Below are 25,738 nucleotides of genomic sequence, written 5' to 3'. Positions count from 1 at the left end.
TGCCATAAATGAAGACAAACAGATGCCGACATTGACGATGCCTGTCTCCAGTCTGTGCTTTCACAATGAGGAGCACAGTATGTGATTAACTAAAAAGGTCTTCTTACAAATAGCTTCTTTGTGCAATTAGGTTTCTATAAATCCATTTATATGTTTGTGGTGATACATACACATGTTTCTTCTCTCTCCATGTTGCTTAAGTTTTCTACATGAGTGTGTGTTTCTTCAGAGCAGCAAGGACGATTAAACTGCTCTCTTAAAGGGTCTGCTTACTCCACAGGCATGGGTTTTTAGCAAGGCGTGCACCTGCGGTAGGCTGGATCTGATCCAGGAATTTGCACTGGGGTGCTCTGAACTGATACTAGCCTTTGGCTGCTGTTTCTCACCTCTAGCCTGAGTGCTTAGAATCAGAAAATGTTGGGATTGTAAAATATAGCTTGGACCCTTATATGACAGGTGAGGGCACCAAGGTCCAGAAAAGGTATTTAATTTACTGAGGACTGTACTGCTGTTTATCTCCAAAATAACAAGCAGGCACTCAACCAAACTGCTGCTGGTCCCTAAATCTGAGTGTGGATCCCTTCTGAGCGGGTGTAGTCACCTTAAATGGACCATCCCCTGGGAGACCTTGTCTAGGCAAACCTGGGATGAAACATGAAAGGGACCTGAGATAGACTGTCATTAGTGGGGAGGAGCCTGACCCTGCCAGGCTGAAAAGCAGCTTCATTAGAGCCCGGACCCTGCCCAGGCAGCAGACTCCAGGGCATTAGCAGAGGCGCTTCCCTGAGCTAGCGCCAGGAGTCGGTTAATTATAAGGCAACGTGGGCCTGGAAATGGCCCATTAAACGTGTTTGCGTTGCACTGGGCAGAGCACAAGCTCTCTGTCACTTTCTAAATAAATAAATAAGTAAATAAATAAAGTGCTTTTTGACGTTTTATACACTTTCTTGAACGTTCTGGTGGTCCCTGGCACAGTCGGGTCACCTAGCACAGACGCACCCCTGTTACTCACCCCTCCTTGAGCATCCCTCACAGGTTTCGCCCCTCCTGCCTTGGCTCAGCCCACATCAGGGCTCTCCGAGTTCAAGTCACCCATTAAAGCATTTCCCCTACAAAGAGAAACTTCCCAACCAGCTTCTATAAAAATAAAATTCCTCTATTTAGTTGCACATAAAAATCTAGAGGGCTAGAATGGCAGGATTCTGGGGTTCAGAATCTTTGAGCTAGACTGGCTCTAAAACTAATACTGTCCATTCTGTTTATAGTTAGAGATTCTCTAAGGTTCCGGGAGGGGAGGAAGTTTGCCAGAAGCCACAGCTATGCAAGACTCAGGCTGGGGCCATCTCAGAGAATCAGCAGATCAGCCTTGGCTCTTAACCAAGCAATAAACTTTTCTCTTCATATTTACATCCTCCCAAGAATTCAGGTCACTGCCCCCTCCTCCCAGCAGGTGAGCTACGTTAGGGAAGCCTTACAAGAAGTACAAAACCATGCAAGACTCTTCACAGGTCGGTATTCCAGATGTTCGCGACTCTGTCTTCTCCCTCAAAGCTCAGAACTCTCATAGAGAACAAATATTAGATAGAATCACTAGAGGAACACCCTAACTCCCAGATTCCCGGTGTTGGGGAGAGCACATAGTCTGTGATGGGGGAGGAACAGTTAATCCCAACTTCCAAAGCATTTGTCTCTGCCTGCTGGTTATCTTAATAACCCCTGCTAACAACAAGGGAAGAGTGTACTTCCTTGGCTAAGACTCAAGGATGAAGAGGACCTGAGCTTCAGGCCAGGCTGTGTGGGTTCAAGGCTGTCCCTCCAGAGCTCAGGACTCTTCAGCAGAAGCGAGGCCCCGTACCGGGTGCGTGTGCAGGTGCCGCGGAGGCTGCAGAGCGCTGGGTGCTGTCCCTGTAAAATCTCAGACCCATGCCTCTGGACCTAGAGGATAGCTGTGGTCCCAGGACTCTTCTCATCTTGGCTGGAAGAGAAGAGAAAACCTGGTCCGGGTACCATGACTCCTGGACTCTGGTCCGAACCCTACCGCTTTACTATCACGTGTCTTCAAGTAGCTCTGAGCTCCCGGGTTCTTCTGAGGGCTGTGAGTGGTAAGAATGACTGGCCATGGTAAGTAACCATTAGCTCCCTCCCGTTCTCCTGGTTCACTCCTCGTTCATCTTGTGACCTTCCTGGGCCTGTTCCTCCTGTAGTGCAGCCCTCACCTTCATGTTTCAAAGGCATCTTGGTTGGAGCCACTCCCACGCCGGACACCTTCTAGGTGCAAACCAAAGCAATTACGGGGTGATTATGTGTCTCATGGATGTCGTTGCTGGGGTAAGGAGGCCACGCCTCTTCTGAGCTCTGACTTCGCTGCCTAGGAGTGCCCTGTGTTATTCTTCATTAACGTGGATCTGACTGGAGATTCTGGCACACAATCCTGACACTCGACACACTGCGACACAGAGACGAGGCGTACATCTGGCTGTTGCATGGCAGGTGAGTGAGCAATGGCTGGGGACCCCAGGCAAGGGGTGTCCCCGAGAGGAGCTTTCACACATGTGGGGCTGGAGGGGTGCTGATTGGGATCAAACTTTGATCATTTCTTGTTAAGATTTTGGATTTGGTTAGTCCACAAGGTTCTCTCTCATAGGTACCACGAGATGGACGAGCTAGCCCCAAGCCAACCTGTGAATCACTGCCAAGGCTCAGCTAGGGTCAGACCTGCTCTGTATGCTTTGATGGAGGAGGCAGGAACTGAAACTAGAGGGAAGGACTCACACACACACACACACACACACACACACACACACACACACACACTGGAGATTCAGAGACATTCCTGGAAATAGTTGGGACATAGAAAGAAGCCTCATGAGGAACCTCATAAGCCACGTCCTCTCCTAATTTGAACCCATGTACCTGAGGGCAAGAGCAATTCTCTCGGAGGTGAAAAGAATTGCATGACCCCTGCAAGGAGATTTCCCCTTGGTGCCTCCTCTGAACCATGGGCGTTATAATGCAAACAGCTTCACAGGCCTGCTGGGAAGGGACCCAGGGAACTTTGTGCGGTCACACGATAGCTCACATGGGCCTAAAAGACAGTAGACTCAGGAAATGAGTCCCCACAGCTCCCCACAGCTCCCCACAGCTCCCCACAGCACAGGGAATAGAAACAGCAAACCCTGCTAGGTGTTGAAATCCAGTGGGAACCAGTCAGCAGAACCAGGAACCCGCAGTCGAAGGTCTCTAAGGGATGTTCTCAGTTTTACACCTGCTATTTCTCACTCTTCAGCATCATGGGAAAATGTGCCAATCAACTCTTATTTAGTTTTATTCTTTCAAATGCGGGTGACCTTTCCTTGTCGTTTTGGTTTGGTTTGGTTTCTGTTTTTGGAGACAGGGTTTCTCTGTAGCTTTGGAGCCTGTCCTGAAACTAGCTCTTGTAGACCAGGCTGGCCTTAAACTCACAGAGATCCGCCTACCTTTGCCTCCCGAGTGCTGAGACTAAAGGCTCCCTCTCATATTTTAACTTCATATGTCTTCATGGTAGTGGACAGCATTAGTGGACAGTCATGCCTGCCTGGCTCCTAGAGGGTGCTGTTCCCTAAGTTGAGGCTGCTTTCCCGTCCAGGGCTGATATAGAGAGAGCTGTCTTTGTTTCTCTCTGGGTTGGTTTTGTTTTTTTTTTTTTTTCCGCGATCTGCATATTCTTTCTGTAAGCATTGATTTAGCAAGGCCAAACTTTATTACTGAGGAAGGACAAAGCCAATGGTGGAACACCAGTGTCAGATCTGTGACTATTTTGTTGCGGGACCACTTGTCTCCATCTGTAAAATATTGGGGTCTGGAGCTGGGAAGATGGCTCGGCGAGTGAAGGCCTGCTGTGCAAGCTTGAGAGTCTGAGTTCCAATCCCCAGAAGGCGTGTGAAGCCGGGCAGAGTGGCACACATTTGTAATCCCAACGGTCTGCAATGGGATGGAGATGAGGGCAGGAGAATCCCCGGAAGCTCATGGGCCGGCCAGCCTGGTGTGGACAGCAGCAGACAAGTGGACAAGTGGAAGAGCTAGTTCCAGGACAGGCTCCAAAGCTACAGAGAAACCCTGTCTCCAAAAACAGAAACCAAACCAAACCAAACCAAACCAAAACGACAAGGAAAGGTCACCTGCACTTGAAAGAATAAGACTAAATAAGAGTTGATTGACACATTTTCCCATGATGCTGAAGAGTGAGAAATAGCAGTCCCCAACAATGTAGACAGTGAGGACTGACGTCTGAAGATGTCCTTTGTCCTCCAATGTATGTGCCTGGATTCATACAACAAACACAAACATACAGGCACATGTCACACACATACCCACAAATAAAAGGAAGTGCCGGAACCAATATGCCCAGCATACAAAGTGAATGTTGCTTTGGATTCAATTTCCCATGCTTTCTGGGTTCTCTTAGCTTCTTTGGGGTGTTCCCTCCTTGGATCATAAGTAAATGGGGCACCAGAGCCTGACAGAGACTATGTCCATTACAAAAAAGTCCCTCCCTCCTGTCCTGTTCAGACAGATATCACTAGTCGGTCCCAGAGCTCTTTCTGACAGAGCCTGGATATGGCCCCAGAATTTTCTTCGGCATGGGTCTTCAGTGTTACTAGCAGTTGATCAGCATTAGCAAATGCAACGAGACCTTTAGCCATCAATGAATTACAACGATTTCAGTTCAGAACTTCTAAGGGATGGTGACATACTCCCTGTGGGACTGGCTCTTAGGAACCATTGGCTGAAGCTGATGGGTCACTATCACCTTGAGTGAGAGACGCTGGCTTCCAAAGGACCAGGAAGGAAAGGGAGATGAAGCAGCAGCTCCAGGAAGGCCTTGGCCAACTCCCCATTAATCATTCAGTTATGGGGCTCAGGCGCTCATGATGCATGCTCAGGGCAGACCCATAATGGGGCCCATTAAAAAGCAATTATACTGAGGCCTGAGTCTGGACGATGTGACCAGCTTCAGTGGGGTATTTATGCTCAATCTCGTTAGGTGCCATGTCAGACTGGGACAGAGGATTGTCACATAGCTCTGTGGTGTCACTGTGATGTGGAAGAAGAAAAGTGTGAGAATCTAGGGTACGTGTGGAGATCATGGCAGGGAGCAAGTGAGCGAGTGGGACACAACCTTCTATACGCAGGGCCTCTTGTTATGCTGATCTTTGGGGGCAGCCAATAAATACACAAGCTAGAAGAGGAGGGAATGAGGCTGGCAGGAACAGGAGTGGGCGAGGGCCAAGCTGAGAGTAACCTGGAGTGCAATGGACTGTGTCTAGAACTCTTGTCCCTGGGGCTGGAGGAATGGCATGTTGACACTCACTCAATGAGAGAAGTCCCTTGATCACTGTGAGCCTCGGTGTCTCCATAGCAACAGAACGGATCAAATAGGATGAGCTAAAAATTGTTCCAAGGCTGGCGGGGCAGTAGCTTCAGCCGGAGCAGAAGAGAGAGTGAAATGAAGACCAGAGTGTGTGCACAGGGGGTGGGAGGGGCAGAGAGAGAGGAAGTGGTTTTGGAAAGGAGATGACAATTTTAACACCCCCCCCATAAGCCCCTAACTGTGGCTCTGGAACTAAGTGCCCAATTCACGGGGACGTCATCCCCTCTGGTTGGAGCCTGCTGTTCTACAGTATTTGTTAATGGCTCCCCCTTCCACTCTCGAAATCTCCTTGTCTAACTGGTACAGTTGGTCATTGTCTACCTTACTCAGTGCTTCTCAAAACCATCGGAGGAAGGCATTATAACCTCCACTACTCAGGGCAGGGCATCTGAACCTCAGAGGGGCCCAACGATTTTCACAGGGGCACAGAGACGGCAAGCACATGAGTCAGCATGGTATCAATTGGCAGAACACTGGAGTGGCAGCCAGGAGGTAGTGTGTACATACCGATGATAGTAGCGTGATTAACAACGTACTTGCTGAGTTCCTCGTATGTGTCAGGTCATGTTCTGACTCCTGTGGATCATTTCATTTAATCCTCTAATGCTCCACAGCAGGTATCATCAGCGAACTGTTCCCACCAGGAGACTGAGTTCGCTCACTTGCGCCAGTTCCCACGGTCCACAAGGAACACAACCTACATTGGAACTCAGCTGTGTACCTCTGAGCTTATGTTCACAGTGCCTGACAAAAATGCAGAGGGAGCCCAGGGGAGACAGTGAGTGAGAAAGAGGAAGGAAGTAGGAAAGCCTTGGGGAGGGCGGGTGTCTCTAGAGCTCACAGTACATGCACTAGGTCCTTCTTTCTCTCTGCCTGATGGGCACCACCTTTGACACAGAGCCTCTGTGGGTTCTGAGCCTGGGATTGAAGGCTCACCCTGCATTTCCCTAAGGGAGAAGGCCTAGGAACTGGTAATATGCCCTCCACGCTGTCCTCAGGCCTTAAGTTCTGTCAACCAGAGAAGTTCCAGATCAGGGAGGGCTGCCCTAGCCCTCCCTGGCACCTGGCAAGGAGCTGTGTAACCATTTTCACATCTGCACACTGACTAGGAGACCAAAAGGAGCACTTGGGGACCAGAGGTACCTGTTTCAGCAGTTAGCCACAGACTTCCCAAACCGTAAGGTCCTTTCTGGGTCATTTCACGGATAGAATCACTGAGGCTCAGAAGAGAGGGAACAGCTTGCCCAGGTCTCACCAGGATTTAGCAGCAGGTCTGCCAGTCTTATCAGGGGCTACATAGATACCCTGCTGCTTGTTCCTTGGTTTTGCAAAAGTAAGAAGTTAGGCAGAAAGACAGGATCAGCACAGGACTGCTTGAGTGGGGGGTATAGGGTAAGCATGATGTGGAGGGGTCTGGTCCGCCAAGGGTAGGCCCAGATGGTTGGTAAGCATTATATTCATTATCATACCCCATCCAAGAGGCAGAGAGAGAGGTTCATCTCTTACCTAAAATTCAGTGAGCGTCTGTGAGGTCCCAAGCCCTAACTCAGACTCTCAGGGGCCAGGGAGGATAGGAACCAGGGCTGAGCTCCATGGAGCTCTTAGTCCAGAGGAGAGAAACTTAGAGCAAACAAGTCTGAAACATCCTTAAACATAGGTCATGAACAGAAGCGTTCGTTTCAGAGAGCAGGATCTGAGCTGGGCTGAAGGGGAAGTGCCACTGAGTTTCTTGACAACTGTGACCTACGTATGCATCTGCTTCCTCCTTTACGCCGCTTCGTGTGTAAGATTCCTTCCTCTGCGCTTTTGGTCTCACTGTTCCCTCAAGTAGGGAGACACCCGTTAGGATAGAATTGGATGTAATCACCATAACTGTGGCTTTTCCCCCTCCTCCCAGCTCACAGAGTCCTGACCATCCTTTCACAGACGGCAAGTCAGGAGAGTGTGATGCCAATGGGTCTGAATGACTTAGGTCACCTCGGGGGCATCCCCAAGGGCAGATCACAGAGAGATGGGGGCCGGGACCTCCTGGACTGTGAAGAAGTATAAAGCTGGGACGAGATGGCAGGTCACGGTTTCGCGGCTAATATCCCTGTAGAACCACCAAGGCATGAAAGAAAGAGCCGTATTGGAGAGGAAGGGAGAGAAACTGAAAGAATGACGACATTAGCTTAGCAAGAGGAGCTTGCTGGCGTGTCTAGGGGGGTAAGCTACCTCTTCAAGGGCTGCAGGAATTCGCAGAAGACCAGTGAGATAGCTCAACGGGTGCAGGCAATGAAGGTGCTTACTGTGCAAGGCTGGAAAACTGAGTTCAATTCCCAGAACCCATGTAAAGGTGCAAGGAGAGAACTAAGGCTACAAAGCTGTCCTCTGATCTCTACATGTATGCTCTGCACCCATGTGTGCACACACACACACACATTCATTATGCATGCACATGTATGCCTACAAACACATCATGCAAGTATAAAAACAAGCATAATAATGTATTTTTTTAAAGAAATTCAGCTGGGGGAGCTAGGATTAATGACAGATGCCTTTGCTGGCACTTAGGATGCAGAAGCAAGGATAAAGTTTAAAGTTTGCCTACAAATAACGTTATGTAGACTGAGCAGGTTATATATTTATGTATTTAGGAGTGTGTGTGTGTGTGTGTGTGTGTGTGTGTGTGTGTGTGTGTAAGTAACAATAAGACGAAGAGGCCATTAATTTAAAAGAGCAAGGGGTATAAGAACGTGGGGGATGGAAATTGGGGAAAATGCTGTATTATAATCTCAAAAAATTTTTAGAAACTATAATTTTAAAAAAGAATTCAAGACATCCTTGGCTACATGGTGAATTTGAAGGAATCCTGGATGGCACGAAACACTGTCAGAGAGAAAGGGAGACTGGGAGGAAGGTAAGGAAGGAAGAAAAGTAGGTGGGGGGTCAGCTGCAGAAGCTTGACCCTAGTCTAGGAAGTCATGAGAGAGATGGTTCTGAGATTCAAGTGTAATGATATGGTGGTCCTGACTCATCCCAGAAGTAGGAGATAAGGTTATTGGGAGGTAATTATCTCAGCCCTGTCATGGCCCAGGGTGGGTAAAAGGGGGTGAGATTTGGTGAGGGTCATGGGAATCTGGGCTGGTTTCCTCTTTCTTTGTCCCAGATCACACCAGCTCCTGTCACCTTCTGAGGCATCTGCATTCTTCTCACAGAGAGGCGGGAGCGAGTGGGATGAGGGAGAAAAGGGGGAGGAGAAAGCAAGTAGAGAGGGGGTGTGGTCAGATATTGAGAATAGCAGGGTTATAAGGATAATGAGCAGCCGGAGGCAGAAGTCCATGAGCTGAAGGGAATTCAGGCGAGGGGAGGTGAAAAGGACCAGGACACTGATGTGGGCTCAGAAATGTGTAACAGGTACTTGTGAGGCTGAAGGCCAGCATACACGTTATATATGTTGGTACATATAGGTAGTCATTGTTCCTTCTGCCAGTGATAAGGGAAAAGGCTCCTTTTGGTAGAGGGGAACCAGCTTCACAAGTTCCTAGAAACGCTGGCTTCTATCTAACCCCCAGAATCCTCCCATAGTCCAGGCTGAGCTCATTTCTAGATATTTGGGCTGCCTTTTGGAATTTGGGGGATCAGAGTCTCCTTTGGACCTTCTTTCTGTTTCTCTGAAGAACCCTGCTTCTTTCTACAGTGGCTTTCAATGCCCATTGCCAAATGTGCCTGCTTCCTAGGACCCTAACTGAAGAAGCGTGGCTTCCCTCTTTCTCCTCTCAACTCTGTCCTCCCAGCACTGCTGAGATTTACAACTCTCCTGTCCTGTTATTTTTCTTTAAAACTCCAATAAAATGGTCCTTGGCTAAAATAAATAAATAAATAAAGATACTAGACTCATTAAAAAGGAAAGCATCATTGTCTACTGTGCTGGTTGCTTCTCTGCTGCTATTATAAACACGGTGACCAAAAGCAATGCATACAAGGAAGAGTTTACTTGACTTACTACTGTTCCAGAGACCAGCACAGTCGGGAGGCACAGCAGCAAGCCTCGGGGGCATGGCACCCAGAGCAGGGAGCCGAGAGCTCATCTCAAACCAGAGCACAAGGAAGAGAGGAAACTAAAAGTGTGTGAGGCTTCCAACAGCAAAGCCCATCCCCAATGACACACTTTTACAAACAAGGCCACACCTCCTAAACCTCTTCAACAGTGCCACCAGCTAGGGACCAAGTGCTCAAATACCTCGACCTTGCAGGACATTTCTCATTCAAACAACCACACTCCACTCCCTGGTCCCCAGAGGTTTGTGGTCACATCAGAATGCAAAATGTGTTTGATCTAACTTTCAAAGTTCCCATAGTCTTCCACAGTTCCAAGCCTGTTTAAAGGCCCAAAGTCTCTTCTGAGACTCAGGTAATCTTTTAATTGTAACCTCCTGTAAAATAAAAAAGCAAATTACATACTTCCAACATATAATAGCATAGAATATACATTACCATTCCAACAGGGTAGAATGGGTACATAGTGCAGAAATACTGGACCAAAGCAAGATCAGAACCCAGTGAGAAAAAAATCAATTTCAATAGCTCCATGCCATCAAAGGGCTTGTATGACTCCACCCTTCCAGCCTTTCTGCAGGGAACACCTCTCTCTCTCTCTCTCTCTCTCTCTCTCTCTCTCTCTCTCTCTCTCTCTCTCTCTCTCTCGGGCTGGTTCCACTTCCTGTATGCAACTCTTAGAGAGAGATGCCCCATGGATCTGACATCTTCAAAACCTTTGCTCTCCAATGCAATCCAAGCTTCACTTTGACAGTTTCACACAGTGACCTCTGAGGGCCTCTTCCACTCACATGCAGGGACTCCCCTGCCATATGCTGCTGGCCTTAGCAGCTCTCTGAAACTACAGAGGATTAATCCACAATCTCTTTACTTTTCCATCCTTTCTGCCCATAAAATCAGCACCATGCGGACAACACTGCCAAATCTGGCTCCAGTACGGGATTGACCCTGATCCCCTCGAGTCACATCAGCACCAACCTTTTTTTTGTCCGGTTCCTTTCAGGTCAAAGAGAACTGCTTGTGCTCCTCCACAAGCTGGAAGCTTAGCTGGGTGGGGTCCTTCCCTGAGAGCACCCTTCCCTTTATTCCAGCGCAGAGCAGACTTTTCTAGTCTAAAGTTCCAAAGACTTCCACACTCTTCCAAACAACAGCTCTGGCTCCTCACAGCAGCAGCCCACTCTCTGGTGCCGACTTCTGCTTTAGTTACCCTGTGTTCGTTACTTTCCTGTGGCTGTGATAAAAGACATCATTGCCAAAAACACCTTATAGATGAGTTTATTTGACTTATGGTTTCAGAAGGATAGGAGTCTACCATGTCAGGGAAGCATGGCAGCTAGCAGCAAGCATGACAGCCGGAGCAGGAAGCCGAGCGCTCGCGTCTTCAAACATAAGCCTGAATCAGAGACAGTGATCACGAAGTGGATCAAGGCTTTTAATCTCCAAGTCTGTCCCTAGTGACATACTATTCCAGCATGACTGGACTACCTAATGCTCCCTAAGTAGTGCCACCAACTGGCCACCAAGAGCTTAAATGAGACTATGGGGGACATTTCTCACCCAAATCACCACTCCTGTCTTCTTCCAATCATGATCCTTGCCAAACCTGTTATAATGACCATGATGCAGATTCCTGTTGTATTTTAGAGTCTGGGACTTCTGGGCTGGGGATGCTTGTGGGAGTAAAGGTGGCAGAGCATAGGGGCTCCATGCAAGTACAGACTCAAGTGCAAGTATCCAAGCTCCACTGCTTGCAAAATTCTGTGACTTTTCATGTTTCCATTCGTAAGGTTGAGACAAACATCCCTCAAATGGTTAATGGAGATCAAAGAAGACAACATTTATAAAGTATTTAGGAAACTACTTGTTTCATAGGAAGTCTTACTAAATAAAACCTAGTCCATGTCTCCAGACCCACAATTGGTGTATGTCTGCTGTATACCAAACAAAATAGAGGTGAGATCCCAGGTACCTTTAGGCAGGAAATAACTATTTAAAGATGTTCGTATCAGTACAATTCTTGTTGCCATGACAAAATGCTAGGGAGAGTAACTTAAAGGGATAAAGATTCATCTGGACTGACAGCTTCAGCAGCTTTAGGGCATGGTCACTTAGCAACATTCATTTGGGCAGAAAATCGTGGTGCTGACCGAGCATGAGGCAGAGGAGGTTCTTACCCCATGAAGACAGGAAACAGACACAAGAAGGACAATATCTCCCAAGGACTCACACCCCATCTAGTGAGTAGCCTATGTCCTCTACCTAAAACCCACCTCCCAAGGCTTCAAGGGTCTTCCAAAATAACACCAGCACCTGAGGACAAAGCCCCAGCACATTTTGGGGTGGGCATTTTATATCTAACCCATAACAATACCATTTGAGTTTCACATATCACTACCTTTCTTGCTTTTTATGTTCTTTTCAAAAATATGAGTGACACATTTTCTTCAAGAGGAAGAATGTTTCCTCTCCTTGAATCTGGGCAGACCTTTGTAACTGCCATAACTAATAGAACACGGTGGTGATAGCAGAGTAAGGTCTCTTAGGTCACAGCATAAAAGGTTTTGCAGCTTCCTCCTTGGTCTCTTAGATCACTTTCCTGGAGGGAAACCAGGTGTCCCTAGTCTTGAGACATTTAGGCACAGGGAGAGTCTCACGTGGAGAACTGAAGTTCTCGACTTAGATCCACTTCTCCAACCCTGTGAGTCAAGCACACTGGAAGCGGGTCCTCCAGCCCCAAACAGGTTTTCAGACAAGTACAGTCCAGCTGATGTGTGATCACACCCTTGAGGAACTCTAGACGTACACTGGCCTGATGAACACTGAGCAAGCTCCTGATGCCCAGAAACAGCAGGTCTTAGTTTGCGTTCTGCTGCTATGATAAAACACTGACCCAAACCAACTTAAGGAGGAAATGGTTTGTTTAGCTTATTCTTCCAGGTCACAGTCCATTATCAAGGGAAACCAGAGCAGGAGCTCAAGGCAAGAAACTGGAGGCAGGAACTGAGGAAGAGAGAGGAATGCTGCTGACTGGCTTGCTCCCCCAGGCTTGCTTGGCTACCTTTCTTATACAACCCAGACCCACCTGCCTAAGGATGGCACTAACCAGAGTGGAATGGACCCTCCTATATCAATTAACAATCCAGAAGATGCCCCATAGGCCAATCTGACGAAGACAATTCTTCGTCTGAGGTTCTGTTTTCCCAGTTAACTATAGTTTGTGTCAAGGTGACAAAGAAATTACTAGCACACACACAGCAATTCTGGTTTCCCTCAGTCAAACTCTGAGTTAAGCAAATTGATTAAACAGTAATAGATTACTAATACATCAGTTTTCTTATCACTAATTTCTTGAAACTAATTTGATGTATATTACTGACTCCATTTATCACTTAACAATTATTATATTCTACTTGTACTATAAAAGGTAAATAAAAAATCAATTTTTGTGGGCAGACTTTTCCATCTAGACTGCTGAACCTCTCTGTCCTGCCAGCCAGTCCCCAAATAACCACACAGAGACTTAATGATAAATGCTCAGCTAATAGCCTAGGCTCATTTTTAGCTAGCTCTTATAACTTAAATTAACCTATTTCTATTAACCTATGTGCTGTCCCCAGGCTGGTTTACCTCTGTACACACTTCCCATTCTGCTCGCTCTGTGTTTCACAGTGTCTCCACATAACTTCTAAGACTCTGTCCTTCTTCCCAGCATTCTCTCTTCCCCGAAAATCCTGCCTAGCCATTGGCCAGTTTTTTATTAACAATGAGAGCAACACATCTTCATAGTGTACAGAAGGATTATTCCACAGCAGATTTTAGTTCAACATAGTTAATTATATGACTGCTTATCACAGCTTTATCAGAATACAAGGCATTCTGGACAAGCAACATGTAAAGGACCATGGAGTTATTAGCTACAAATGCAGACTTACTCCTGTAGGGTGTGGTGGAGGCCAAATTCAAGTCAAGCAATGTCACTATTCATAGCAGAACATTTTGGAAAGTTCCAACAATGGGTGTATTATTTCTAAATATCTGACCTAAAGAAGGAAGGGTTTATTTTTAGTTCGTATTTCAGAAGATTCAGTTTGGCCCTACCTGTGCCTGACCATAACAACTTGGTGACAAGAACGTGTGGCAGAAGAGGACTGTTCCCCTTGTGGTAGACAGGAAGTGGGGGTGGGGGATACAAGAAGCAATGCACCAGTACAACAGTGCCCATGGATATACAAGACCACAGTCCATTCCTGGTCTCCCTCCAAGTTCTGGTGGCCTGTTGATGATAACAATCTACCCTTAGATGTCAGAAGCACTGTAGAATGTAGGGTCCCCAGTACCCAGTATGACAGACAATACCAAAACCTCAGGACCTCAAATAGACAAAGCATGCGGATTCTGGGATTAAGGCCAGATTCATCTTTCTTCTCTCCCCCGCACAGGCCCACCAATGCCACCTTCCCAAGGAGATCTAGTTTGTCACTCTGTAGACTTCACCAGGTCCTTTTGTCATTGTCCTTTCAGCTCCTGTGCTCCTGACAGAGGGTATCTAAACAGTAATTAGCCCAGTGTGGACTCAGCTATCCAGGTGATGCACCTGTTCATTTGGAACATAACAATGAATATTTATTTATCACACTTTGAGTGATTTAAATGACAAGAAGGTGCCCAGCAACCTCTCTGGTGGCATCATTATTCCCATTTTACTGGAAACTAAGATAAAGACAGTTTGAAAAGAAAGCAGCTCATCCAATAGATGGTCAAGTCAAGCATCCAATAGATGGTCAAGTCAAGCTCTGGCCATTGTAGTTGACTCAGGGGCCCCGCCCATGAGCAGTGAGCTTCACCATGCCGTCACTGAAGACCACACCGTGTCTTTCTTGTTCACCAATCTATCTCAGCACCCAGACACCAAGCTGATGCAAAGACTATGTCACCAATCCTCGGCATTGATCTTTCTGTAGATAAGAATTAGCCTACTTGCTCAAATTTATTTTTAACACTATAATCAATTTTCTTGGCACTTTCTTAGCTATTAACAGACCTCCAGACAATAGCAAAAAAAAAAAAGTTTGCGGTAGTACATCCATATTCTCAGGTGAATCTGAACAAGAAACTCCTTTCTAGTTTCAACTTTCATATTTTTGTGTTTTGTTTGTATGAGTTTTTTGCTTGTTTTGTTAGTTCATTTGGGGCCAGGGCTTTTGTTTTTTGTTTCCTATTTTTGTTTTTGTTTTTTGAGGCAAGGCCTCACTATATAGCTCTGACTGGCTCAAACCCATAAAGATCCACCTTCCTCTACTGGGATTCGAGGCCTAAGAACTTTACAGAATTTAAATTGTGTTGATAACAAGAACCAATTGTCATAAATAAGTGGACCAGCATTGACGGCATGAAGCAGATGGAAGACAGAACTGGGGATGGATGAAGTAGCCTCAAAAGCTTGACCTCACTTCTCTCCTCTCCCTGCTCAGGGGTCCGAGTCACCAAGGTGGACTGGCAGCATTCAGAAAATGGTGCTGCCCACCACACCGAAGATTACCCTTGCCCAGAGCTGGTGGTTCGAAGAGGCCAGCTATTCAGTCTCACCCTGGATCTAAGCAGAGCCCTGGACAGCGAGGAGGCCCTCATCTTCACTGTGGAGACAGGTAACTGATCTTGTTGGTACCCCTAGGCCAGCTATTCAGTCTCACCCTGGATCTAAGCAGAGCCCTGGACAGCGAGGAGGCCCTCATCTTCACTGTGGAGACAGGTAACTGGTCTTGCTGGTACCCCTAGTGGTTCACAGACTACTGATTTTATGACCAGTAATTTGAGATTCTTCAGTGAGTAGCCCAGGCTTTGGAAGGAAGCAAGTGCCTGGGAAGTGGGCTGAGTCCTGGGGGCTTCTAATCACAGTTCCCAAGGGAAAGGAGGAAAACACCACAGGCACACAGCAGCCGGCTGGGAGAGGTGACCTGTCCGGAGTCCTTTGTATATAAAGGATGTGGGAAATAGTCAAACACCTTCAGAGCCCAAATTCCTCTTTCTTTTTCCAGCCAGATAAGAGGTCAGCTGTCAAGGGATAGTTGAGAGTCAGGGAACCTGAGAAGGGTCCACTGTCCTCCTGCCGCCCCTGGCCCCCGAGACTTGCTCTGTCCTTCCCTTTAAAGCCTTCCAGCATTTGGGGGATAAACTCTGGGCTTCTAGGCCCATGCGTTCTGTTTCTCTAAAGCAACATTTTTAAGAGGCAGGGTCTCTAGATCCCTTCTCCTCCCTGCCAGGACCTCACGCGTCTGAGGCTCTCCACACCAAAGCCATATTCCAGACTTCAGAGCTAGATATAGGTGACACCTGGAAAGCTGCAAAAGAGGAACAGACAGAGAATACTGTCACCGTCACCCTCGCGAGCCCTTCCAACGCAGTCATTGGCCGATACACGCTGAGTGCCAGAGCCTCTTCCCGCCGGAAACACAGTGACCGCAAGCTGGGCCAGTTTATTCTCCTGTTCAATCCCTGGTGTCCAGGTAGGAACTGCTGTAACTGAGACCAAGGGTCCCCTGGAAGCCATCCTCAGAGACAGGTCTATCTGCTGGGCGGGGGGGGGGGGGGGGGGGGGGGGGGGCGGCGGGGACCGGAGCCTTGGAAGCAAGATAAGAGATAGGAAGACAAAAACCGAGAGCTGGGACCAGGTAGAAGACCCACACTATCAGGCATGACAACAGAACCTGTAGGAGAAGGGCCGGAAGATAGAGGCTTCTCATGTGAGAGGCCAGGAGGTCAAAGGAGGCCTGAGAGAATTAGGAGAGGCTCAAAAGTGGGTAAGAGCATGCGTGCGCGGGGGAGGGGAGGCGCAGTTCTAAGCTGTATCCCTCCGTGAGGCCGGTTCCATACCTGCACGGTGGGAAAAGTAACAGTGCCTGACTCTTGCAGATGTGCTGGGAATTCATCCAGCTCGTCCTGCAACATACAGTCACAAGACAAGGCCTCGGCAGGGGGTAGCTAGGATCAGGACCTTATTAATGTTTAGAAAATATAGGGCTGCCGTTGGCATCCAGGTGGAACATCTACCGTATCTGGATTCAAGGGATTAGGTCCTGCTTGGGGAGAGGGGGTGGGACACTCAGAAAAGATGTCTTAGTAGAGAGATTCATGGAGCCAGTAAGTCACTTTCCCTGACCGCCTCCAGGCTCTCATCTTGCTAAGCCCTTCCCAGACCAATAGGGACGAAGCTCCACCCACATGGGGCCTGCTGATTGCTTTTCAGAGGACGACGTGTTTCTGGACTCAGAGGAGGAGAGGCAGGAGTACGTGCTTAACGACAGTGGCATCATCTTCCGAGGCGTGGAGAAGCACATCCGGGCCCAGGGCTGGAACTACGGGCAGGTCTTCAGGGGCACAACCAGAGGGGGTGGGCCAGGGCTGGGTGGTAAGGCAGCCTGGGAGACTTCTGTCTTCCCACCTCCTCCTTAGGAAGGGCGAGCAGGGCTGACTCTTAAGGCAGGTGAATCTGTTCATTCGTTCACTGTCCTGGACCCTTGGAAAGGTGGGAGTTACTTTGGATACAGTTCGAATTAGACTCCAGTTCTGTGTGGAAAGATAAGTAGTTTAAATCAGTGGTTCTCAAGCAAGACCATGCATCAGAGCCATAGGAGATCTCCTGTAATCGCAGGTAGCTGGGTTCCGTGAGAGCAGCTGTAGGGCCAGGCCTAGGAACTGCATTTTAAACAAGTTCCCAAGTCATTCTGCCACTGTTGGTCTGGGTCTGTGCCTTGAGAGCTCTTCCACATCCGTAGAGAATGGGTTCTGGTACCCACTGCAGACACCAAACCCCACAGACACTCAAGTCCCTTCTCTAAGAGACAGATTTGTGTGGGGCCTGAGCTGTGTGAGAGCCTTAGCTCTCTCTAAGTCACTCCTAACGCCAAACCAGTGGAAATGCTAAATAGTTATGCTGTGTTGTTCAAGTAATGGCAAGGAGAAAAACCATACATATATCCAATTCAGACACAAGGATACAGAACCTACCCACACAGGGCTGACTGTAGCTATGAGATCAGTGACAATGGGGGAAGAAGATGGAGGTGTATGGAATGGAGCAAAGGCAGCTCAGAAGGTAAAAGGAACCACATATGGGTTAGGTTAGGGTCCTCATAGGTAGGTGAGACCCAGATGGGCAGGAGGGGGAGCATCCCGAGCAACCAGGAGTAGAAATCAAGGGAGTGTAGAGTCTACTAAAGGACTCTTCCTATGTAGGCTCCAGGTGCCACATGGGACTTGACTGTCCGACTAAGGACAGGCTGGGGGTCAAAAGCTGGGCTCAGAGACTGGTTACTTATGATACCCTGGAAGTTTAGGGTCCATCTAGAGAGTTACCGCCCTTAACCACAGCCTCTTCCTACATGGGAGCCCAGCATTGTTAAAACTTTCAGAATGTCAGAGAAAATTTGAATAAAAAAGTCCTAGTTCTTAAATGTTGTCAGCTGATCTAAACATGCATGAAACATGTGAAGCAAAGGAGTGTGTCAGTAAGGTAGGTATGTAGCTCAAGGACCATCATGGGGAATCATGGGAAAGTTGAACTCCTGGTTCCCAGATGACCCTTTGAAGAAGGATTTTAATGTCCCCAGCGGCAGCTGACGCCAACTGACACCAACACAAGCAGCAGATCAGATGGGGCTGATCAGGGAGGGCCTAGAACGTGGGTAAGACGCTGGCCTCTGAGTATAGCTTCTCTGGGAGCAGTTTGAAGAGGACATCCTGAACATCTGCCTCTCCATCCTGGACCGAAGCCCTAGCCACCAGGATGACCCAGCCACCGATGTGTCCCACCGCCACGACCCAGTCTATGTCACCAGGATCATCAGTGCTATGGTAAGGAGGCCACTACCGTCCTTACATAGCTCTCCTTCAAGGATACCCCAAACTAGTCCCAGCACCGAACCCTAAGAATCTCATCAAGTCACTTCTAGGTTTCCTTATTGCTGCATGACGAACCACACCCAAAGTTGACACTATCAAACCCTGTGTTACATTCAATTCTGTAGGTTAAGAATTTGGCAGGACACTCTAAGACTGGCTTGCCCAGCTCGTGGATGCTTCTGCTGGGAATTCCTGAATGGCTATGGATCCCCAAGGATGTTGGCTAGAGCCTTTAGCTCTGGTAGTTGGTAGCTCCTTGTTCCCTGCCCATGCCATGCTGCTGGACTTCCCAGTCAGGCCTCCAGGCTGGTGGGTCTGGCCAGTGATCTCACTTCTGTGATCAAAGCGGTCTCAGGACATTTCAGACAAAAGGGTACAGGCCCAGACCCCACTTCTCCAGGGAAGGAGTGCCTACTTTAACCAGTCATAAGCTGGAGGCCACGTGCCTCAGACGGCCGGAAGAGAGCCCAGTATTTTTTCATTTCTTTAATTAAAATACAATTATATTATTATACCCCTTCCCTTTCTGCCCTCCAGTCCCTCCAATGTAACATTACCCTTTCTGTCTCTCAAAAGCATGACCTCTTTTTCTTCCATTGTTAGTGTGTGTGTGTGTTTGTGTTTGTGTGTATGCAAAACTAAAATGTATAATATTTAAATATATAATACAACCTTGTTGCATGAATTCTAACTGGTCTTATTAATAAAACCTGGAGTCAAATATCAGAATAAATGCTGAAAGATCAGAGAAGTAAAGGAGCCAGCCTCTAGAGAGACCTTTTACCTCTACTGAATCTTCAGACCGAAAGGGGGCAAAATCCTGTCTCCACAAAACCTCAGACTGAAAGCTGTCTCTGAAACCTCAGACTGCTCTGAGCTTCTGTCTCCTCCGGCCTTATAGTCCTCTCTCTGCCCAGGCATGGAATCCCAAGTCCTGGGATCACCTTTGTGTGAGCTCCGTTTCTTTTTTAGACAGATTCAATCTTGTGTAGCCCAGGGTGGCCTTGAATTTATAGAGATCAGTCTGCCTCTGTCTCCCGAGTACTGGGATTAAAGGTGTGTGCCACCATTCCTTGGCCTCTATGGATAACCAGAGGCTTAGCTCTGCACTCTGATCTTCAGGCAAGCTTTATTAGATGACAAACAAAATATCACTACACAACCTGCTTAGGCTGTTTAGTGTGTCTTGTGTATGTGTGATTTTAGGACTGACCACTTGGTACTGTATAACAGATTAGGGAGCCTCCTCCCTGGGGAAACCATTTCTCCCAGTCTCATCATTTCCTAGTTGTCTAGGGTTCTTTGTCTAAAGGTGGGGCCCCGTGAGATTTCCCCCTTCCATGTTAGCATATCTATGGGGGTTATACTAGTTCGGGTCCTGTTTAGGCCGCCGTACTGTTGCGGTATCATAGGTGTAGCTTCCCTATCGTTTCTAGGAGACACAATCTCACAGCAGCTTTCCTGGTCCTCTGCTCTGTTATTAATGGCAGCCTCGACTCTGTGCAGGTGTCAGTGTCATGAGATTCTAAAAGTAAAGGTGTATTTCTCCAGTGCCCTCAGTTCCTCCCAAGACCTCAGAGTGATGATGGAGGGCAGAGAGTCAACACCAGTAGAGGATCCCAGGCCTGACACCCTGCAGTCCAGTGACAGCCACACAGACTGCAAGTCCAAGTCCTGAGTTCATGGATCACTCCTAATCCCTTGGCATTTCACTCTTCTCTGGTGGGGGAGACAGGAGGATAAAAGACTTTACACTGTAGACTTAAAACATGTTAGCCCTCTAGACGGAAACTCCTTGGGACAGTGCCTGACATACAGTTCAACGGGCTCCAGACTGCCACTGCGATTGCAGTATCACTGATAGTCCCAAATTTAACTAACAAATGGCTATTTAAAGCAGGAAATGCTCCCAAATCATAGATGACTTTTGACAACAGCCTGTCCAAATTGAAGATAATTGGAAGTTATAAGTAGTATAAAAATGGGATTTATTTAGTTTGGGGAGGTGTTTGAGATCAAATCCCAGGCCTTTTGCCTGCTAATCGTGTGCTGTACATTCTAGACACACATGCACACACACACGCACACACACAAAGAGGTATTTTAAGAAAGCAGAGTACCCTCATTTTCAGGCAACTTAAAGGCAAAGAGTGACTCCATTGACTTGAGATTCCGACATTTGGAAATGATTTTACAATGAAACTGGGCATGGCTGCCCAGTGATTGACTCATACCTTCTCTGCTCAGGTGAACAGCAACAATGACCGGGGTGTGGTACAAGGCCAGTGGCAGGGCAAATATGGCGGTGGCACCAGCCCACTGAATTGGCGTGGCAGTGTGGCCATCCTGCAGAAGTGGTTCAAGAGCAGATACAAGCCAGTCAAATACGGACAGTGCTGGGTCTTTGCTGGAGTCATGTGCACAGGTATGGAGAGGAAAGCGCTCAACAGCACATAAGCCCCTTGATCTTCATGTGTTTGCATAGATTTGCATGTGCCTCAATCGGTTCTCATTAATGAAGAAGACATGGAAACCCGGTTAAAGAAGAGAGGAAACTAACAGTTCGTTTATTTGGCATAAATCCTCCTTCTGCCTCCATCTCATTGGGTGTCATAGGTCAGTGCTGTGGTCCTCGAATCCTCTCAGAAAGGTTCATGGCATTGCTGCGTGGATCCAAAGCCTGCCGACAGGAGTATCTCCAGAAAAGTCCTCTGAGAGACCCCAGAGGGCTTGGTGGTTCTGAGAGAGGGGAGCCATGGCGGAGAGACTAGGGGCTGAGGCAAGAGAGGTAGAGCAGCCTGCAGCGAGCTGGGCACCTCCCTCTGACCCTCTGCTCCACAGTCCTCAGGTGCCTGGGGATCGCCACCAGGGTGGTGTCCAACTTCAACTCAGCCCATGACACTGATGGCAATCTGAGTGTGGACAAATATGTGGACACTTTTGGCCGGACTTTGGAGGACCTGACAGAAGACAGTATGTGGTAGGTCTTGGGCCACTGAGAATCGGGGTCAAGGGCTATCCAGTCCAGTCCTAAATATTGGATCCTTCTTTCCTCTCCTCATACAAACCTTTCTTCCTAATGCAATCACCTCCCTCTATCCCTAGGTGTTTATCAGTGTATTTTTTAACAAGAGTGGCCTCCCCAGAGGATTTTACTGCCCCTTACACCAGCTCAGTTAAAGCAGGAATCTGATTTCCCTCCGCTGCATGCTTTTTATGTAGCCTTGTGCAAGTAACACCACAGTTCCTAATCTCGTATTCTCACTGTGAGCACAGGAAGTTGAAAACAGTCAAGACCTCCTCACCAGGGCCTGCACAGTGTCTGCACTGCCTGCACCCTACCTACCCTCCTGTTTCTCATACCCAACACACTTACACATTTCCTACCACAATGTCCTGCCTCCTGACCTTTGTATATACTGTTCCTCCTATCCAGAATACTATTCCCTTCAGTCTTTCTCTGGTTAATTCATTTGAATATAGGCCTCATCCTAGATGTCATTTACCTAGAGTTGATTTCCAGCAGCTATTCACTGGTACAAGCCCCTCATTTTCTACACACTGCTTATTATAGTGTTCGAGGCTCCCTGTCTTCCTCTCTGTCCCCTTCATTAAAATAAAACACATACATATGTACACAAGGATATACATACATATGCACATCTTACACACATTTGCACACACAGAGATGCGCATGCACATAAATACACTCAGACACACATAGACATACATCATGTAATCACACAGAAACATATACCAACATATAAGTAAGAAGATACATAAGCACACCCAAAAAAACCCCACAAACATGCAAGCACACAGATATACAAATATACACCAACATACGAGCCCTCATACACACAAGGGCATAAATGCACACAAATGTGCAAGCATGCAGATATAGGAACACAGAAGCACACACACATACACACATATAAACACACACTTACACACACATATACATACACACAACTACACACATGTACACATAAACACACTCACACATACACATACATAAATACACACACACCAATTGCTACTATGAGGCCCTGACTTTTTGCCTGGCACAGCAACACATGCTTGTCATTCTAGCCCTTAAGGGTCTCAGGAAGAAAGATCTGGAGTCTGAGTTCAGCCTGGTGTATGTAAGGAATTACAGACCAGCCTGATGACATTAACCAGAGACAGCGTGAGCTACATGAGGGCAAGATCTTTGGTCTTACCTACAGTTAGAGTTCTGATATCTTGGAAGCAGGTTGTTGGTATGTGTGCACACAAGCATGCATACACAATCATGCATGCACAAATGTGAATATATGTCCATTGGAGCAGATGAGTGGTCCATGAGCTGCAGCCCTGGCTGATCTGCAGTAGGGACTTCCCTCCTCGGGGCCTCTGCATCCGCACAGCTGCCTTACCCATGTGTCTCTGGCAGGAATTTCCATGTCTGGAATGAAAGCTGGTTTGCACGACAGGACCTGGGCCCATCCTATGGTGGCTGGCAGGTTTTGGATGCCACGCCCCAAGAGGAGAGTGAAGGTAGGGATGGTTGGGTGGACCCAGCCCCCACTTGGTAGCACGCTGCTCATGCTCCTCCTCCTGCCCAGGCACATTCCAGTGCGGCCCTGCCTCAGTCACCGCCATCCGCGAGGGTGATGTCCATCTAGCCCACGATGGCCCCTTCGTCTTTGCCGAGGTCAATGCAGACTACATCACCTGGCTATGGCATGAGGACCAGAGACGGGAGCGCGTGTACTCAGACACCAAGAAGATTGGCAGGTGCATCAGTACCAAGGCAGTGGGCAGTGACTCTCGTGTGGACATCACGGGCCTCTACAAGTATCCAGAAGGTGAGGCCCATGGAATAGACTTTATCAGCCTCCTCACGATGGTCTGTGGGCTGCAGAAGGCCCACGGAAAATCTGGAGCCAGAGCTTCTCCGAATGTGAACATGGCAACAGTAACCGCAGCTCAGCGTTGTCTGTGCTGCCGGCATCTGCCTTCTCTGCTTGCTCCCCACCTCTCCTGGGCTAGCTTTCCCATATACAGCAATAATAGTGCTGTTTCCTCAAGCATTAGCCATATGCCAAGCACTGCGGAGCTATGCAAATGGGATAGTAATTGTACAGGGAGTGATCACGGGAACAGGAGCAGGTGGTAGCAATAGCACAAGCAGGAAACATGGACTGGGCACAGTGCAAAGCAGCAGTGGCAGCCACTGGAGTCTGTCACCTCCCAGACCTCTGCCACAGCCCCAGTCCCTGGTTTATGGAAGAACCTGCACTTGTTGGGGTACAAAAACAAGACAGGTGGATGTTATTCTCATTGCCACCTCCAACACTCTACTCTAAAGGTCTTTTTTTTCCATAGGGAAGTTGATCCTTGGGTGGGGTGGGTGGCAATCTACCCCATAAGGCCAGTCATTTATGCTTGTTAAGAAACGCTACCAAGTGATTAAATCTAGTTCTAACTGGAATCAGACTTTGTCCCTGCTGCTCCCTGAACACAAACCAGGGAAGCTAGCCGTTATGGGAGTTCAGCGTGAGTCTGTTCTAGAAGTCCCTGCCAGGGCTGGTGTGCTCACCACAGCATGTCTTTCAGGTATTGCCCAGATAATCTGAGGCCCCATAAGACTGGTAAGACTGCCTTGGGGTCACCTCCCCCTTGTGGTAGGGTGTTCCATGTTCACACCCCAAACCTCGCCTCAACTCTCTCAAGCATCCGTACCTCAGAGGCACCAGCATTGCCTTGGTTCCCCTCTCTGTTGGAGATCACCAGCCCTTTGTCCTCTTCTTGATACATCAGGGTAGGCTGGTGGGGGGAAGAGCTCATCTGCCATTGTAGAGATTTTCTGGAACTCAGAACGTGGAGTCTTGGGGTGTTTTTTGGCCCGAGAAGAAGTCAGCCAAAAATGATGGCATTAATGAGTTTCTTTTCCCCCAGTTAGTTGTCAGAGATGCTGAAAACCTGCATTTTTATGTGAAATTTCCTGACCTAATGTGTTAGCAACTGTTGTAGAGGATATTTAAAGAGAGAAGCAAACACCGGCATTTGGCAAAGGGCTCCCTATGATTCTCGGGCTTCCAGTTTGAGCCCCCCAAGAGCCACGGGAATACAAAGTGACAAGCGGTTTGCCCAGAGCAGCAGAGTCTGGACCTGGGTAGAGGGAGCGCGTACTGCCTGTGTCTGATGTAAGGATGCCCTGCAGGGTCCCGGAAGGAGAGGCAGGTGTACAGCAAAGCTATGAAGAAACTGCTCAGCATAGAACCCTGGGGGAGGAGGAGGCGGATCCGCAGGGCCGGTGTGCGTGCTGTCTGGCGCGATGACCTCCTGGAACTGGCCACCAAACCCAGCATCACTGGCAAGTTCAAAGTGCTGGAACCACCGGTGCTTGGCCAGGATCTGAAGCTAGCTCTGTGCTTGACCAGCCTCACCACCAGGGCCCAGCGGGTCCGAGTCAATCTGAGTGGCGCCACCATCCTCTATACCCGCAAGCCAGTGGCAGAGATCCTGCGTGAATCGCACACAGTGAAGCTGGGGCCGCAAGAAGGTAAGATCAGGTGGCCTCGCGGGGATCTGGTCAATAGCCTCCGCTTCCAGGTTAACTGGGATGAGCAGCAGGCAGGGAGATTCCCAGATTGATGTTCACCCCCAGGAAGGATAGCTCTAAGCTTTGATGTCAGTGCCCTGCCTCTCATCCCCACTCTACAGATAAGAAAATTGAAGGTCAGGGGAGGAAATCATGGCCCTGTGGTTCACTTTACTAGACTGGCAAGTCAAGTCCACAGTCACCTAATGGCAAACTGGCCTTGAGAGTGAGGTGACTTATCACCTAGTCATCACAAACAAAGTGATGATTTACAGACCAAATAAGCACATGCTGGGAACATGTCACCAGACACAGGACACGCTCTGTGTCACGCTGCTAAAGTCCACAGACATCCTAGATACCAGCAATGGCTCCATCCTTCAGAGAAGTAGACTCACGCCCAGAGTTCAAATTCACACCTGGTGCATGTGGTGGCAGGACCCAAACCCAGGCAGCCAGGTTTAGAGGAACTCCTTACCCAGGGTGGAGAGGGGCTAGGGTTCCACACCCAGAACACTGCCAGCGCCTAGCACCTCGGCACTCAGTCGTTTATCTCCAGGATGCACAGTGGATGGCTCGTCCCATGTGGGGCATGTATCCAAAATCCATCCTTGGCATTTCACTGTGAAATAGCCTGTAGAAATTTTTTTGAATGATTTTAACTGGCTTTGTTGTTTTTCTTTTAATCAGTCAGGGATATTTTTCATGAGCCTTGAACAAGTCACGCTTCATGTGTGAATTCCCAGATGGACCCTATTTGTTTATTCTTCCTTCCTTTTCCTAATCTGTCTCTCTCCCTCTGG

At 48.2% G+C, this 25,738-nt stretch overlaps 1 protein-coding gene across 1 annotated transcript in view; it reads left to right on the top strand.

Moving 5' to 3' along the window:
- Positions 1 to 2,359: 2,359 nt before the first annotated feature.
- The window catches only part of Tgm6 (transglutaminase 6), a 29,821-nt gene continuing 6,442 nt past the window's right edge, over positions 2,360 to 25,738 (top strand). Inside the window, exons 1-10 of the mRNA XM_085696317.2 lie at positions 2,360 to 2,490; positions 14,920 to 15,093; positions 15,709 to 15,951; positions 16,692 to 16,810; positions 18,170 to 18,298; positions 20,594 to 20,771; positions 21,188 to 21,326; positions 22,782 to 22,885; positions 22,954 to 23,196; positions 24,555 to 24,896. Coding sequence (XP_085552443.2) covers positions 2,484 to 2,490; positions 14,920 to 15,093; positions 15,709 to 15,951; positions 16,692 to 16,810; positions 18,170 to 18,298; positions 20,594 to 20,771; positions 21,188 to 21,326; positions 22,782 to 22,885; positions 22,954 to 23,196; positions 24,555 to 24,896 — 1,678 coding nt within the window. The 5' untranslated portion in view covers positions 2,360 to 2,483. The remainder of the gene's footprint in view (positions 2,491 to 14,919; positions 15,094 to 15,708; positions 15,952 to 16,691; positions 16,811 to 18,169; positions 18,299 to 20,593; positions 20,772 to 21,187; positions 21,327 to 22,781; positions 22,886 to 22,953; positions 23,197 to 24,554; positions 24,897 to 25,738) is intronic.

Source organism: Myodes glareolus, chromosome 10, assembly GCF_982192425.1.
Source record: "Myodes glareolus chromosome 10, mMyoGla1.1, whole genome shotgun sequence".
NCBI classification, from domain to species: domain Eukaryota; kingdom Metazoa; phylum Chordata; class Mammalia; order Rodentia; family Cricetidae; genus Myodes; species Myodes glareolus.
Note: the sequence above shows the minus strand (reverse complement) of the source record. Positions and strands in the feature narration are given on the sequence as shown.